This window comes from Gadus morhua, chromosome 16 (genome assembly GCF_902167405.1).
Source record: "Gadus morhua chromosome 16, gadMor3.0, whole genome shotgun sequence".
Classification (NCBI taxonomy): domain Eukaryota; kingdom Metazoa; phylum Chordata; class Actinopteri; order Gadiformes; family Gadidae; genus Gadus; species Gadus morhua.
The window spans coordinates 3,647,904-3,664,257 of NC_044063.1; the positions used below are offsets into that span (position 1 = coordinate 3,647,904).

The following is a 16,354-nucleotide window of genomic DNA, read 5'->3' on the forward strand; positions in this document are numbered from 1 at the left end:
ATTGTGAGTTTTACATCAAACAGCAATAACAACTTTTTTTGTACCCGTGCTTCCTGGTCTCCGGACGCCCGACTCGTCCAACTGACCAATCAGAGGCCTCATCCGGCTGTCCTCCTGCGCTTCGTCGAACGACACCGACGACTGCTCCACCCCCAGCCGACCCATCAGCTGGCTGGAGTAGAAGTCGCGCCCGCCGCTCGACCACAGGGAGCAGGGCTGGTGGGAGAGGCGGTCGATCATGCGGCTCAACGTGGAGTCCCACGCACCCTCGTTGGCTCCCGCACGCATCGACGGGCCTGGGAGCTGCCCAATCATGGAGGACTGGGCCGACGGCTGACCAATGAGGCGCCCCACTGCCGAGTGCCGCCCGTCTGCGGCCAGACAGGACGACTGATCCTGCTGACCAATCAGAGGCCTGAATGAGATGTCCTGCACCAATGAGACGCTTTCAGAGAACTGCTCCAGGATCTGGTTGACCGCGTTGTCCCACTCCTGACATAAAGATAAATAAAAAAAAAAACGAGAAATAATGAAGACGTCTGACCAAGTCAGAATCAGAATACTTTATTGATCCTCGGGGGGGGGAATTGTTTCGTTCCAGGTGCTCCGTACAAATAGAAATTACAAGCATAGAAGATAAGATTATAAAATAGAAAATTATAAATAAAAACACAATAAATCAAAGTAAGAATAAAGTAAGAAGTGGACATCTTAGTGAAAGTGGACATCTCTTAGTGGGTTATATTCACACATTTACAATACAATAAGTGAAGGGGAGCAAGGGGGAGGTGAAATATGTGAATGAGCGCGTTGGTGGGCGAGTACGGGGGTCTCACCAGGCCAGGCCTTGGTGGAGCCGTCTCAGTGGGGGGAGTCGCGGTCGGGACCTGAGCTGGACTCGGTGGGACCTGGTTCTCATCCACGGCTATTGATGACCCTGGAGGGAGCGGAGAGAACGTTGTCGCTTTATGCCGTCAATCAGGTCTACCTCAAGGGGTCGATTTCATACACTTGGAACTTAATGTGTATTTATTTATTTCATCTACGTTTCTGCAATCATTATTTGGGTTCAGGTTCTTCAGTTTTACCATGACGCAGACGCTCACACAAACAGTCATACGGAGCTCAGTTCAAGTGTAGAAAAATCATTTTGTGCACTTAACGTGCACTTCAATAACATTAATGTTACATCATCGCTCAGTACACACGCAAACGCACGCACACACAGACACACGCAAACGCACGCAGACACACGCAAACGCACACACACACGCGCAAACGCACACACACGCAAACGCACAGAGCTCAGTTCAAGTGTAGGAAGATCATTATGTGCACTAAACGTGCACTTCAACAACATTAATGTCACATCATCGCTCAAGTGTGCAACTATGAAGCTCAGGAGAGCATCAACTTTGTGTCCACAGCACGGTCAGGGCGTAATGACGACCATTAATGCCATGGCCGTGCGAGGACTTCACGAACAGCGCATCAAGGCTCCCTTAAACCCCCCTGTAGTGGACCCCTTACCTGTGGTGTCCGCACTGCTGCAGAGGGAGGCATTGAGCTCTCTGGTGTACTTGTCTATGATGCGCTGGATGCTGCTTTCATGGAACAAAGCAGCTACGGCCCGGCCAGGGGACGTCTCTGAGCCTGGGGACGTCTCTGAGCCTGGGGACGTCTGGGGGCCCATGGAGAAGGAGGGGCCTGGAGACGATGAGTCCGCCACAGACGATAGCCCTACAGTGCAGGAGCTGCGGCTGGACGGGGCCGACGGGGGGGAGACGGCCGCAAGGAAGCCGTCGGTCGGGGTAACCGGTCGTATAAGCTCCGCCCCCGAGTGGGGCTCCGAGACGTCTGTGTGGGGAGGGGGGGGGAATCAATTCCACTCGTCTATAGACATTTCAATGCAGTCAATGCGGGTGGTGACGTACATCATTCGCATCGAAGAGCTGTAGTTCACAAAGCGGCCTCACAGAAAACCTAACACTATCAAACTTCTTCGCGTACATTTTTGAGCTTTCTTTGCATGAAAAATATCATTTAAATCCACTAACATGTGTAATCCAGGGCATTTAAAGACGGGGACCAGAAAAATAATTACTTTCTCTCCATTGAAACCCATTCATATTTGTCGAGCTGTGCTCTACTAGAAGGGGCGTGACTTCGCCACTATTCACGCGTGAACAGGCATACCTGTGTGGGCGGAGTTGTGTTCAGGGTCAGTGGTGACGTAGCTCCCGGTGGAGAGGCTGCTGGAGGAGGAGTCGTCGGGGTAGGCCGGCCTACCAGCAGACTGACGTGCAAAAAGGGATCCAAAACACATGGAGAAATGCGTACATAAGGGACAGGGAAACTGACGGATCATCCCACAGACTAAGGCCCAATCCCATTTCTACCCCTTACCCCTCCCCCTTGTTCTGAAGGGGTAAGGGGCAAGGGGTAGAAATGGGATTGGGCCTAAAAGTTTCCTAAGACCCAAAGCTCTCATAGTATACAGTGTTTGGATTTCTGCAGATTAATATGCGTATACAATTATTTCAACTACATTTCTACAATCCTTACATGGGTTGGGGTTCTTCAGTTTTACCCATGAAACACATTCACACAAACAGTCATACAGAGCTCAGTTCAAGTGTAGAAAAATCATTTTGTGCACTTGACGTGCGCTTCAATAAGAGTAATTTCACATCATCGCTCAGTACACAGACACACAAAAACAGGCAGACAAACACACACACACGACACAAAATAAACAGGCACACACACACACACACAAACGCACAGAGCTCAGTTCAAGTGTAGAGAGATCATTTGTGCACTAAACGTGCACGTCAACAGTAAAGTTACATCATCGCTCAAGTGCGCAATTATGAAGCTCAGGCGTAATAAACGTCCTGTCAACAGCAGGGTTATGGCTTAATGACTACTATTAAAGCCATGGACAAATCAAAACAAACATCCAAATATTCAGAACCAGCACGCCTTTAGAGAGAAGCATGGTGTACTCCCACGAGGCCTCGGATGACTGTACGTTAGGCCTCGGATGATTGTTTGTTTGTGACGTGGACCAAATTTCCACCACAGTTACCCGCTCTTAATATCGGCCAAGTGGAGTGCGGAGTGGTAGGCGGCATTGGGAGAGGGTAAAGGGACACCACATTACCCCGGAGTTGGCAGTGTAGCCGCTGCCGACGGAACCCGGAGACACGGAAGAACCGGACGACCGTCCTCCCTGCTCAGAAGGCCCCCAGGAGGGCCTGGAGGGACCGGGCTCTGGGGAGATGGAATGTAAACTCAACCCCTTTGTATTCATGAGACATGGCATTCTACGAATCACACGCACTACAGAAACACACGCACAGAGCTCAGGTCAGCGGAGTGAATATCATGACATACACTTAGCGTGCAATTCAAAATAAAGTAATGTTACATCATCGCTCAGCAAACACTGCAAGAACAAACCAAGACAACGTGGCTGGGCTGTACCACTACCCACCTGTCTCAGGGGGCTGTTCCAGCAGCCTCTTCCTCCAGGACAGCTCAGTGGAGAGCTCTGAGTCGCTACAGACCGCAGACCTCTGCTCTACGTGGGTCTGCAGAGCTCCAGGTCTCTGGTGTCTGTCTCTCGACCCAGGGGCCCCTACTGCGGCGAGGGGCTGCTCAGATGGCCCCCAGGAGGGACCGGGCTCTGGGGAGATGGAATGTAAACTCAACCTCTTTGTATTCATAAAGAAATGGCATTCTACGAATCACACGCACTACAGAAACACACGCACAGAGCTCAGGTCAGCGGAGTAACTATCATGACATACACGTAACGTGCAATTCAAAAAAAAGTAATTTTACATCATCGCTCAGCAAACACACACACAACAACTACGGCTGTAACGATACACCAACTCACGATTCGGTTTGTATCACGATTTTTGACCCACGGTTCGATACATCCCACGATTTTTTTAAATTGAAATAGCTTTATTCAAACACTTGCATAACAATTAACTTAATGTAACATTTAATAATAATTTGGAACACTGAACAGAAAGAATACTACTAAAGTTTAGCTAAATGAATAATTAACCAAAGATTGCAGTTGGATGAGGCTTACAGGTAGGCAAAAACCCTCAACTAGTTTGGTGGTTTAGTCAAATATCCTATTAGAGCTTCTTATTAGGCTATGTAGCTTAAATAATGACATAATCAGGCCGTATAGAATGCAACATGGCAGGGCTCCAGAGTGCGCCTAATTTGGGCGCACATGCGCCTAGAATTCGGGGTAGTGCGACCAAAAGTTTATCTGATATCATTTTTTTTTTTTACAGAGCAGTCTATTCATAATATTGTAATGAACACGGAAGAGGCAGTGAATGAAGTATTGATTAGACACGATTTATTAGATACCTTATAAACCGTTGGAACACGCAACGCCGGTAAACTATGAAGGTATTATTGTAGCAAAAGTCTTTAGCACCTGTAACTGCAGAATTTGAATGCGTACACTAAAGTCACAGTAAATTGGAAGTCGTATATATTTATTTTGCATGTGTACTCTAAAGTCACAAATGTGTTACAGTACATTTGTGGTCGTAAATATTTTTATACCTTGTGAACACAAAATAGGGTCTACGAGTACGCAAATCTGTGTTACAGGTGCACAAATCCTTTTGCTACAATTATTGCAGCGCAGTTGGTGCAAAACACATTCGCACATCCGTGTTTCATAATCTGAGAGCATGCCCAAAAGCTGTGCATTCGTAAACCCTAATTTGAACTAATGCATCAGAAGTTGCACATCTGTGACCACGTCACACCCCGTCAACAACTCACAACTACCGTGCACCATAAATACGTGCTGGTGCACCCAAATTAAAAATTGTGGCGCCCCAGTGCACCCAAGGAAAAAGTTAGTCTGGAGCCCTGACATGTTTAATAGCCTAACTTTCGAATAGATAGGAAAAACATGAACGTCTGAACGTCGCAATAACGAGGCATGGTGTTACAAGTAGCGTATGTGTGTGCACGAGAATGGCAGTGTGTGCGTGTGCGTGCGTCGTCAGCGAGTGAGTGGACGAGCGAGGAGAGCGAGCGGTAACGCGCGTGTCTAGTGAAGAAACTAACGAGTCCGGTAGAATAAAGAATCCCGTCAATAATCGGTGGCCGCTTCATTCCGACCTATAAGCAGACCAACTGCCGGTCAAATCACAGAAAACAAGAGACAGGGATCACACAGGCTATTTTTTTCGCACTTGGCCCACTATGGATAAATGTCGTTCATATCGCATATGAGGACTTCGACGGCTGTGGAGAAATGCAATCCTCCGTAGCAACGGAGAGCTGTCATCACGGAGAGGGCATCTCGTCGCAGACTTACGGCATCGATAAGAGCGGGTGGTGTCAGCAGAATATTGTTTAGACTAATTATTAGCAAATTTCAATCTGACCGGAGAGTTAGAAAGGGCGTATCGCGCTTCTGCCTTCTCACACCGCGAGACAGGTTCGTGGCTTTGAGTGTCGCGATTTCGGTTTCGATATGCATATCGTTACAGCCCTAACAACCACACACAGAACAAACCAAGACAACGTGGCCGGACTGTACCACTACCCACCTGTCTCAGGGGGCTGTTCCAGCAACCTCTTCCTCCAGGACAGCTCAGTGGAGAGCTCTGAGTCGGGGAGGGGGCTACAGACAGCAGACCTCTCCTCTACGTGGGTCAGCAGAGCTCCTGGTCTCCGGTGTCTGTCCCTGGACCTAGGGGCCCCTACTGTGGCGAGGGGCTGCTCAGATGAGGGCCTGGAGGGACCGGGCTCTGGGGAGATGGAATGTAAACTCAACCACTTTGTATTCACGAGACATGGCTTCTACGATTCACACGCACTACAGAAACACACGCAGAGAGCTCAGGTCAGCGGAGTGACTTTCATGACATACACTTAACGTGCAATTCAAAATAAAGTAATGTTACATCATCGCTCAGCAAACACAAACACACACACAAAGAACAAACCAAGACAACTTGGCCGGACTGTACCACTACCCACCTGTCTCAGGGGGATGTTCCAGCAGCCTCTTCCTCCAGGACAGCTCAGTGGAGAGCTCTGAGTCGCTACAGACCGCAGACCTCTGCTCTACGTGGGTCTGCAGAGCTCCAGGTCTCTGGTGTCCGTCTCTCGACCTAGGGGCCCCTACTGCGGCGAGGGGCTGCTCAGATGGCCCCCAGGAGGGCCTGGAGGGACAGGGCTCTGGGGAGATGGAATGTAAACTCAACCTCTTTGTATTCATGAGACATGGCATTCTACGAATCACACGCACTACAGAAACACACGCAGAGCTCAGGTCAGCGGAGTGACTTTCATGACATACACTTAGCGTGCAATTCAAAAAAAAGTAATGTTACATCATCGCTCCACACACACACAACCACTAGGGCTGCAACGATACACCAACTCACGATTCGGTTTGTGTCACGATTTTTGAACCACGGTTCGATACACGATTTTTTTAAATTTAAAAAGCATTTTATTTAAACACTTGCATAACAATCAACTTAATGTAACATTTAATAACAAATAATTTGGAACACCGAACAGAAAGAATACTACTACTAAAGTATAGCTAAATTAATAAATAACCAAAGATCGCAGTTGGAGGATGCTTGCAGGTAGGCAATAACCCTGAACTAGTTTGGTGGTTTGGTCAAATATCCCATTAGCGATTCTTATCAGGCTATGTAGCTTAAATAATGACATAATCAGGCAGTATAGAATTCAACATGTTTAATAGCCTAACTTTCAAATAGATGGGAAAAAACATGAACGTCTGAACGTCGCAATAACGAGGCATAGTGTTACGAGTAGCGTATGTGTGTGCGCGAGAATGGCAGTGTGCGCATGCGACGTCAGCGAGTGAGTGGACGAGCGAGGAGAGCGAGCGGTAACGTGGGTGTCTAGTGAAGAAACTTAAGAGTCAGGAAGAATAAAGTACCCATCCTGTCAATAATCGGTGGCCGCTTCATTCCGACCTATAAGCAGACCAACTGCCGGTCAAATCACAGAAAACACTAGAGACATTGATCAACCAGGCTATTTTTTTTGCGCTTGGCCCACTATGGATAAATGTCGTTCATATCGCATATGAAGACTTCGACGGCTGTGGAGAAATGCAATCCTCCGTAGCAACGGAGAGCTGTCATCACAGAGAGGGCATCTCGTCTTACGGCATCGATAAGAGCGGGCGGTGTCAGCAGACTATAATTTAGACAAATTAGCAAATTTCAATCTGACAATTTGACCAGAGAGTTAGAAAGTGCGTATCACGCTTCTGCCTTCTCACACCGCGAGACAGGTTCGTGGCTTTGAGTGTCGCGATTTCGGTTTCGATACGCATATCGTTACAGCCCTAACAACCACACACCAAGAACAAACCAAGACAACGTGGCCGGGCTGTACCACTACCCACCTGTCTCGGGGGGCTGTTCCAGCAGCCTCTTCCTCCAGGACAGCTCAGTGGAGAGCTCCGAGTCGCTACAGACCGCAGACCTCTGCTCTACGTGGGTCTGCAGAGATCCAGGTCTCTGGTGTCTGTCTCTCGACCCAGGGGCCCCTACTGCGGCAAGGGGCTGCTCAGATGGCCCCCAGGTGGGCCTGGAGGGACCGGGCTCTGGGGAGATGGAATGTAAACTCAACCTCTGCTTTGTATTCATGAGACATGGCACTCTACGAATCACACGCACTACAGAAACACACGCAGAGCTCAGGTCAGCGGAGTGACTATCATGACATACACGTAACGTGCAATTCAAAAAAAAATAATGTTACATCATCGCTCAGCCAACACACACACACACACACACACACACACACAGACCAAGAAAACGTGGCCGGACTGTACCACTACCCACCTGTCTCAGGGGGCTGTTCCAGCTGCCTCTTCTTCCAGGACAGCTCAGTGGAGAGCTCTGAGGCGGGGAGGGGGCTACAGACCGCAGACGTCTCCTCTACGTGGGTTTGCAGAGCTCCAGGTCTCTGGTGTCTGTCTCTGGACCCAGGGGCCCCTACTGCGGCGAGGGGCTGCTCAGATGGCCCCCAGGAGGGCCGGGAGGGACAGGGCTCTGGGGAGATGGAATGTAAACTCAACCCCTTTGTATTCACGAGACATGGCATTCTACGAATCACACGCACTACAGAAACACACGCACAGAGCTCAGGTCAGCGGAGTGACTTTCATGACATACACTTAGCGTGCAATTCAAAAATAAGTAATGTTACATCATCGCTCAGCAAACACACACACACACACACACACACACACACACACACACACACACACACACACACACCCCACGGCCGGAGGGTACCACTACCCACCTGTCTCAGGGGGATGTTCCAGCAGCCTCTTCCTCCAGGACAGCTCAGTGGAGAGCTCTGAGTCGCTACAGACCGCAGACCTCTGCTCTACGTGGGTCTGCAGAGCTCCAGGTCTCTGGTGTCTGTCTCTCGACCCAGGGGCCCCTACTGGGGCGAGGGGCTGCTCAGATGGCCCCCAGGAGGGACTGGAGGGACAGGGCTCTGGGGAGATGGAATGTAAACTCAACCTCTTTGTATTCACGAGACATGGGATTCTACGAATCACACGCACTACAGAAACACGCAGAGCTCAGGTCAGCGGAGTGACTTTCATGACATACACTTAGCGTGCAATTCAAAAAAAAATAATGTTACATCATCGCTCAGCAAACACACACAACCACTAGGGCTGTAACGATACACCAACTCGCGATTCGGTTTGTATCACGATTTTTGACCCACGGTTCGATACATCCCATGATTTTTTTCAATTTGAAAAGCCTTTTATTCAAACACTTGTATAACAATTAACTTAATGACAAATAATTTGGAACACTGAACAGAAAGAATAATACTAAAGTTTAGCTAAATGAATGAATAAATAACCAAAGATTGCAGTTGGAGGAGGCTTGCAGTTAGGCAAAAACCCTCAACTAGTTTGGTGGTTTAGTCAAATATCCTATCAGCGCTTCTTATTAAGCTATGTAGCTTAAATAATGACATAATCAGGCTGTATAGAATGCACCATGTTTAATAGCCTAATTTTCAAATAGATGGGAAAAAACATGAACGTCTGAACGTCGCAATAACGAGGCATAGTGTTACGAGTAGCGTATGTGTGTGCGCGAGAATGGCAGTGTGTGCGTGCGTCGTCAGCGAGTGAGTGGACGAGCTGTAACGTGTGCGTCTAGTGAAGAAACGAACGAGTCCGGTAGAATAAAGTACCCATCCTGTCAATAATCTGTGGCCACTTCATTCCGACCTATAAGCAGACCAACTGCCGGTCAAATCACAGAAAACACTCGAGACAGGGATCACACAGGCTATTTTTTTTCGCGCTTGGCCAACTACGGATAAATGTCGTTCATATCGCATATGAAGATTTCGACGGCTGTGGAGAAATGCAATCCTCCGTAGCACCGGAGAACTGTCATCACAGAGAGGGCATCTCGTCCTAGACTTAGGGCATCGATGAGATCGGGCGGTGTCAGCAGAATATTGTTTAGATAAATTATTAGCAAATTTCACAATTTGACCGGAGAGTTAGAAAGGGCGTATCGCGCTTCTGCCTTCTCACACCGCGAGACAGGTTCGTGGCTTTGAGTGTCGCGATTTTGGTTTCGATATGCATATCGTTACAGCCCTAACAACCACACACCAAGAACAAACCAAGACAACGTGGCCGGACTGTACCACTACCCACCTGTCTCAGGGGGCTGTTCCAGCAGCCTCTTCCTCCAGGACAGCTCAGTGGAGAGCTCCGAGTCGCTACAGACCGCAGACCTCTGCTCTACGTGGGTCTGCAGAGATCCAGGTCTCTGGTGTCCGTCTCTCGAGCCAGGGGCCCCTACTGCGGTGAGGGGCTGCTCAGTTGGCCCCCAGGAGGGCCTGGAGGGACCGGGCTCTGGGGAGATGGAATGTAAACTCAACCTCTGCTTTGTATTCATAAAGACATGGCATTCTACGATTCACACGCACTACAGAAACACGCGCAGAGCTCAGGTCAGCGGAGTGACTATCATGACATACACGTAACGTAACGTGCAATTCAAAAAAAATAATGTTACATCATCGCTCAGCAAACACGCAAACACACACACACACACACACACACACACAACCACACAGAACAAACGAAGAAAACGTGGCCGGACTGTACCACTACCCACCTCTCTCAGGGGGCTGTTCCAGCAGCCTCTTCTTCCAGGACAGCACAGTGGAGAGCTCTGAGTCGGGGAGGGGGCTACAGACCGCAGACCTCTGATCTACGTGGGTCAGCAGAGCTCCAGGTCTCTGGTGTCTGTCTCTGGACCCAGGGGCCCCTACTGCGGCGAGGGGCTGCTCAGATGGCCCCCAGGAGGGACCGGGCTCTGGGGAGATGGAATGTAAACTCAACCCCTTTGTATTCACGAGACATGGCATTCTACGAATCACACGCACTACAGAAACACACGCACAGAGCTCAGGTCAGCGGAGTGACTTTCATGACATACACTTAACGTGCAATTCAAAAATAAGTAATGTTACATCATCGCTCCACACACACACACACACACACACAGGCCGGGATGTACCACTACCCACCTGTCTCGGGGGGCTGTTCCAGCAGCCTCTTCCTCCAGGACAGCTCAGTGGAGAGCTCTGAGTCGCTATAGACCGCAGACCTCTGCTCTACGTGGGTCTGCAGAGCTCCAGGTCTCTGGTGTCTGTCTCTCGACCCAGGGGCCCCTACTGCAGCGAGGGGCTGCTCAGATGGCCCCCAGGAGGGCCTGGAGGGACCGGGCTCTGGGGAGATGGAATGTAAACTCAACCTCTTTGTATTCATGAGACATGGCATTCTACGAATCACACGCACTACAGAAACACGCAGAGCTCAGGTCAGCGGAGTAACTATCATGACATACACGTAACGTGCAATTCAAAAAAAATAATGTTACATCATCGCTCAGCAAACACGCAAACACACACACACACCCACCCACCCACCCACAGAACAAACCAAGACAACATGGACGGGCTGTACCACTACCCACCTGTCTCAGGGGGGTGTTCCAGCAGCCTCTTCTTCCAGGACAGCTCAGTGGAGAGCTCTGAGTCGGGGAGGGGGCTACAGACCGCAGACCTCTGCTCTACGTGGGTCAGCAGAGCTCCAGGTCTCTGGTGTCTGTCCCAGGACCCAGGGGCGCCTTCTGCTGCGAGGGTCCGAGACCCAAAGACATCCTCCGGCCCTGAGAAACACAAAGATATTAAACAACAGCTTTGATTCAGGATTTTGCCCAAAGCGACTCACAACAGGTGTATTAAACCATGAAGATAAAACCCAGAAAATGCAAGAATCATGAACGGGCATGCAAGTGTTATTATATTGCCATCTAAAATCGTCTTACTAGTTGCCATGTATGCATTTTTTATCCAGGTCAACTTTAAGTGAATTCAGAGCCACGTCATTAAGAACAGACTACAGAAACACAGAGCTCAGTTCAGCGGAGAGACCATCATTACATACACTTAACGTGCAATTCAATTAGTGTAATGTGACGCACACTTTTCATCCAGGGAAACTTCAGAGCCATGTCTTTAAGGAGCAGGAAGGTGTTGGAGCAGTGTCTCCCAACCTTGAGGTCAGGACCGCAGTCTGGGGGGGTTATGCCTTACATTTGGATAGGGCAATCCGTTTATCATCCTGCCGTACATTGACCTCCAGTTAGCCTCTCGACCTCCCAGTGGGACTCCTCTCTCCAGCTCAGCCCCTCACCTGTGGCCGTCAGGCTGCGCTCGCCCGGCGTCTCCACCTCCTGGATGACACTCAGCTCGTGTTGCCCCGGCAACGTCACCATGGCGCCGAGCTTCACGCGGGTCAGTGGGGGCCTCTGGGCCCGAGCTGCACCCCAGGACTGGGAAGGCAAACCGCCACGCAGAGGGCCAGGATCTGGAGCAAAGGGAAACAAACAACAAACAGATTTAGGACATAACACGCACACAGATAACATGGAAAACACTGTGGCACTGTTCCATGAGCTTCTCCAATCGACACGGAAGCCAACTTGCACGGCAGTGAAGGGAAAGATAAGCTACCGGTAGATAAGAGATACAATGTGCTTTTGTTAATCCTACACAGGAAAAAGGGGAATCAAGTACTAATCTCCCCACCACAAAATCAAAGAATTTCTATGAACTGCTCGAGCCAAGCTCTGGCCCTTGGCTAGCAACGAGCTAGCCAGGACCTTGGCTAGCCACGAGCTAGCCAGGACCTTGGCTAGCCACGAGCTAGCCACGAGCTAGCCAGGACCTAGGCTAGCCACGAGCTAGCCAGGACCTAGGCTAGCCACGAGCTAGCCAGCACCTAGCCTAGCCACGAGCTAGCCAGCACCTAGCCTGCCCTAGGCGGAAGCCAGCACTAAGCTGGAGCTGGTGAAAGAAGAGTGTGGGGGACTCACCGCTGGCAGGAGGAGATGGGGTGCAGGGGGCTGGCTGGGGTTGCTCCTCTAGGTGAGACAGAGAGCCCCCGTGAGACTCCTCGATGGCCCTGAGCAGAGAGGACAGGAGGCTCAGGCGGCTCCGGCCCTCCTCCTCCTCCTCCTCCTCGCCCGCCGCCGGCGGCTCAGCTACCGGACAAGCCCGTGGGCCCTGGACCAACAGTCAAGTCCATTTAATTATAAAAACACATTGCACGTCGCCCACACCATATCAAATAGTCTCACATTTAATATATCGCCATAGAGAAAAAGTGGGTTACAATGGAGTCCAGCGAAGGAGCAGAACCAACATGACGGAAGGGCAGCCTATGAGCAACATTTAACTTAAATTAGTCCTCGTTTATCAACAATACACTCCATTTTCAGGAGGTTATCTAGGCGTTACTGAGGTAACACGTTGAACCCACTTGTGTCTCCGTGTTGATCAAAGCCTGCAGTGCCTCCCTCTGCCTCCTCATCTGCTCCCTCTGCTCTTCATCATGTCTCTTTTGCTCCTCCTCCTCCCGTCTCCATCTCTCCTCCTCCAGCCTGCGTTGCTCCTCGTTCCTCTGTTGCTCCTCCCGTCTCCGTCTCTCCTCCTGTGTGCATCTCTCCTGCTCGGCCTTTGTCCCACTCTCCTCCTCCCATCTCTGGTGGGCCTCATGGCTGCATCTCTCCGCCTCCCTTCTCCGTTGCGCCTCCTCTTGCTCCCGGAGCTGCTGCGCCACCTCCTCCCTTTGCTCCTGCGTCCGCCGGCGGGCCTCCAGCAGCTCAAACCTCTGCCTCTCCACATCTCCTTCCCCAGCGAGTCGGGAGCTCTGCCGCACACCGGCAGTGACACTCTCTGCTGTCCCGAGTGGACGGTGAGTGAAAGGGTTCGGGGCCGCCGGCGGCGACCTCAGGCTCTCCGGGAGGTGGCCCGTTGCCCGCTCCATGATGCTGTCGGTCAGCCAGGCTGAGAGGCCTGCTCTACGGGCAGGAGGAGGCCCGTTTGCATCGTCCTCCGGCGAGTCCAGGGGGAAGCGAGCCGGGTCTGGGGTCAGGCTGGGCGCAGGGCGCAGGTCGGGGCGACGGGGCGGTGGAGGGGTCCTCCAGGCATCCGACCGCAGGGCGGGGATCTCTCCCGGGGCCGAGGCTGGCACTGCACGCTCAGTGGGGCGGGGTACAGGGGCCGGGGGGGTGGCCACCGGTACGGCGGTCTCAGCCGACAGACCGAGAGGAGGACGGGGGGCGAGGCCTGCGGAGGGCCTGGGCATGACGCCCGCGCTGTGGCGGATCCGAAGCGCCCGCTGGTACTGCTCCAGACGCTGCCGGGCGACCGCCACCGACCGCTGGTGGACCCTTCAGCAAAACAAAATAAGCATCATAGCACACCAAAAAGAGGTATAAACCATGACCAGGCTGGCTATGGAGTAATACAATTGTTTAAACTAATTTAATTGTACTTGAGGTAAATGCAGACTGAGGAATGGACACATACCATACACATCATACATACCATACACATCATACATACCATACACATCATACATACCATACACATCATACATACCATACATACAGAACAGTATAAACTCTTCAAGTGACTTTAACTGTCTGTTTCGGCAGGCAGTCACACACACACACCTGTTCTGCTCCAGGAGGCGCCGTTGGTGCTGTCGGATGCGGCTGCTTTGATCTTTCCCCGTGGAGCTCTCTAGCTGTGGGAACAAGATAAGCAAGATGTCTTTATTATGGACAGATAGACGCAAGATGGTTGTGACGGCCCTGAGCCATCTTGCTTCCCTGTTTCTGCTGGCCTCCATTCTCCTTCCAGGGAAGCTGAAGGCCTGGCCCCTCCCACCTCATTAAGGGATTGAACTCAACTGCCGGAAGCCTTCATAAAATGGGGGAATCAAACATGGCCGCAATCGCTCCCACCCGAAGTCCTGTGCCGTGTTCCAATACCCGTACTGTCCGTACTTACTAGCCAAAATTTGAGTATGCAGTACGTTCCAATTCAGATCCGGCGAAAAGAAGTATACTTCAAGGACCCGGATGCCGTACTCAAAACGGGCTAATCGTGAAGTGTGGATCAAAGGACACTCCCCGTACTCAACGGCAGCCATCTTAGCTACGTAGCGGAAGAGGCGGAGCTAGGCTGAGCCAAAGTCGGTGCATTTTCCACATAGCCTGCATTAATAGAGTCATTTTGTAGTTTTTATAGTTTTTATAGCTTTTTATAGCTGCTAGGCGTAAAGAGTTCACCGTTCAAAGCGGGATGTCTATTGCAGGGGAGGGTTTACTGTCGTGATCGTCATTTCCGGTAAGTGCACCACAGAGTACTCGATTTGGAACAGCACTCGCATCTGAAAAATGAGCGTACTCAAGTGAGTACGGATAGTGCAGATAGTGTACTTCCTTTAAGTATACTCATGGAAGTACGGGTATTGGAACACGGCCCTGGTGACTGCCTGGCACCCAACAGGGTTTTGTTTGGGTTTTTGGTTCCGTCCCTTTAGCCTTTATTGCTTACTCTTTAGTTTAAATGAACATTTAGTTTAATATCACTCAAACACCACACTACCGATTTATTGTTTACAGTTAACTTTGATATTAAATGAATTAAACAGACATTTAACTGTCTTTGTCTGGACCTTTCTTCTCAGTTGTGCTCTCAAACTAGCTGGGAACAACAGTCAAGTGGTTTACTCCCAGCGGAAAGTTCATTGCTTGATCACCAATCTCTGCAGTCTAGCTGAAGGAATCCAAACCCCCACCTGCTCTTTTATGATGTGCATCATAAAATCACTCTCCTATAAATCTCCATTGAATTCGTGACTTGTGGCTGTAGCAATAAGAACAAAGCTTTACACAGCGTGACCTAACCCTGCTTTCACCCCCTTACGTTTAATTCTACCCTCTTGACATCATGAGCATCCACCAAGATGTATTATCGACATGATCAGCCAACCAGACTGCCCAGTGGACTGTAGCAAGCACAAGTCGGTACTGACGTAGCCATCATTCACCTGGGATTGGGTTTCCCAGGACAGAAGATAAAATGGAGGAACGTTTGTTCTGGAAGGCCTTACCTCAGAGGCAGCAGGAGGAAGAGCGGCAGGTACTTCCGGTTCCTGGAGAGAGACGTCCTGGTTGACGGCGGCCTGCATGTCCTGCCTCTCCCGCTGGGCGTCCCGCAGCATGGCCTCCAGCCGCGACTTCTGCTCCTCCAGGTCCTCCAGCAGAACCATCTGCTGCCGCTTCTCCCGCTCCAGCGCCGCCTCCTGGAAGCCGCGAGGAGGAACACATCAGAGCCCCTCTTGGACGGGGAGCTCATGTCCCTGTGAGGTGGTGCGTGACAACCGAGTCCGTCTGACTGCACACCGTTGGCTATCTGCTCTCTTAGGTTATTTTGGGCCAGTCAAAATTCTTCCTACATTGTCCACAAACTATGTGCTCGCGAAGGCTAGAGCGGACGTGTTAACTCTTGAGTAATAACCGACTGGGAGAAACAAGTTTTTCCCAACGTCTCTGGTTAAAGAAGCTTGAGTCTACCTCCTCCTTGCCTAGCCGACCCTGTAGTGTGTGTGTGGTTAAAGGCTTGTCCCAGCTGGCCCGAGTCAGTCTGATTAGACTCAGGGAATGCCCATGCTGCGCCACAGCTGTGGTGCATTGAGCAATCAATGCACACAAGATAAACCAGCCACTACCACACACGCACATAACAGGATGAAACATACGGAATGCATGGATCATTTTACCGCCTTCATAGTTTATTCAATATCAACCTAAGATGGGTAAGTTCTGAGAAAGGTGTCTATAAGCCATCTCCCTAGCCTGGTTTCACTGGG

The 16,354-nt window shown here is 50.6% G+C and overlaps 1 protein-coding gene across 14 annotated transcripts in view; it reads right to left on the reverse strand.

Annotated features, from left to right (window-relative positions):
* Positions 1-16,354, reverse strand: part of cep295 (centrosomal protein 295) — a 28,746-nt gene that overhangs the window by 4,731 nt on the left and 7,661 nt on the right. For 2 of the 14 annotated variants that reach the window (XM_030380054.1, XM_030380053.1), the window contains exons 11-30: positions 15,596-15,787; positions 14,148-14,221; positions 12,950-13,862; positions 12,504-12,693; positions 11,822-11,995; positions 11,100-11,294; positions 10,651-10,851; positions 10,236-10,436; positions 9,770-9,970; positions 8,368-8,568; positions 7,902-8,111; positions 7,460-7,660; positions 6,043-6,243; positions 5,610-5,810; positions 3,500-3,691; positions 3,167-3,276; positions 2,197-2,296; positions 1,531-1,857; positions 837-937; positions 45-492 (exon numbers count right to left, since the gene is read on the reverse strand). In XM_030380054.1, coding sequence (XP_030235914.1) covers positions 45-492; positions 837-937; positions 1,531-1,857; positions 2,197-2,296; positions 3,167-3,276; positions 3,500-3,691; positions 5,610-5,810; positions 6,043-6,243; positions 7,460-7,660; positions 7,902-8,111; positions 8,368-8,568; positions 9,770-9,970; positions 10,236-10,436; positions 10,651-10,851; positions 11,100-11,294; positions 11,822-11,995; positions 12,504-12,693; positions 12,950-13,862; positions 14,148-14,221; positions 15,596-15,787 — 4,633 coding nt within the window. The remainder of the gene's footprint in view (positions 1-44; positions 493-836; positions 938-1,530; positions 1,858-2,196; positions 2,297-3,166; positions 3,277-3,499; positions 3,692-5,609; positions 5,811-6,042; positions 6,244-7,459; positions 7,661-7,901; positions 8,112-8,367; positions 8,569-9,769; positions 9,971-10,235; positions 10,437-10,650; positions 10,852-11,099; positions 11,295-11,821; positions 11,996-12,503; positions 12,694-12,949; positions 13,863-14,147; positions 14,222-15,595; positions 15,788-16,354) is intronic. The other 12 variants (XM_030380056.1, XM_030380058.1, XM_030380061.1 and 9 more) reach the window with 12 other exon arrangements.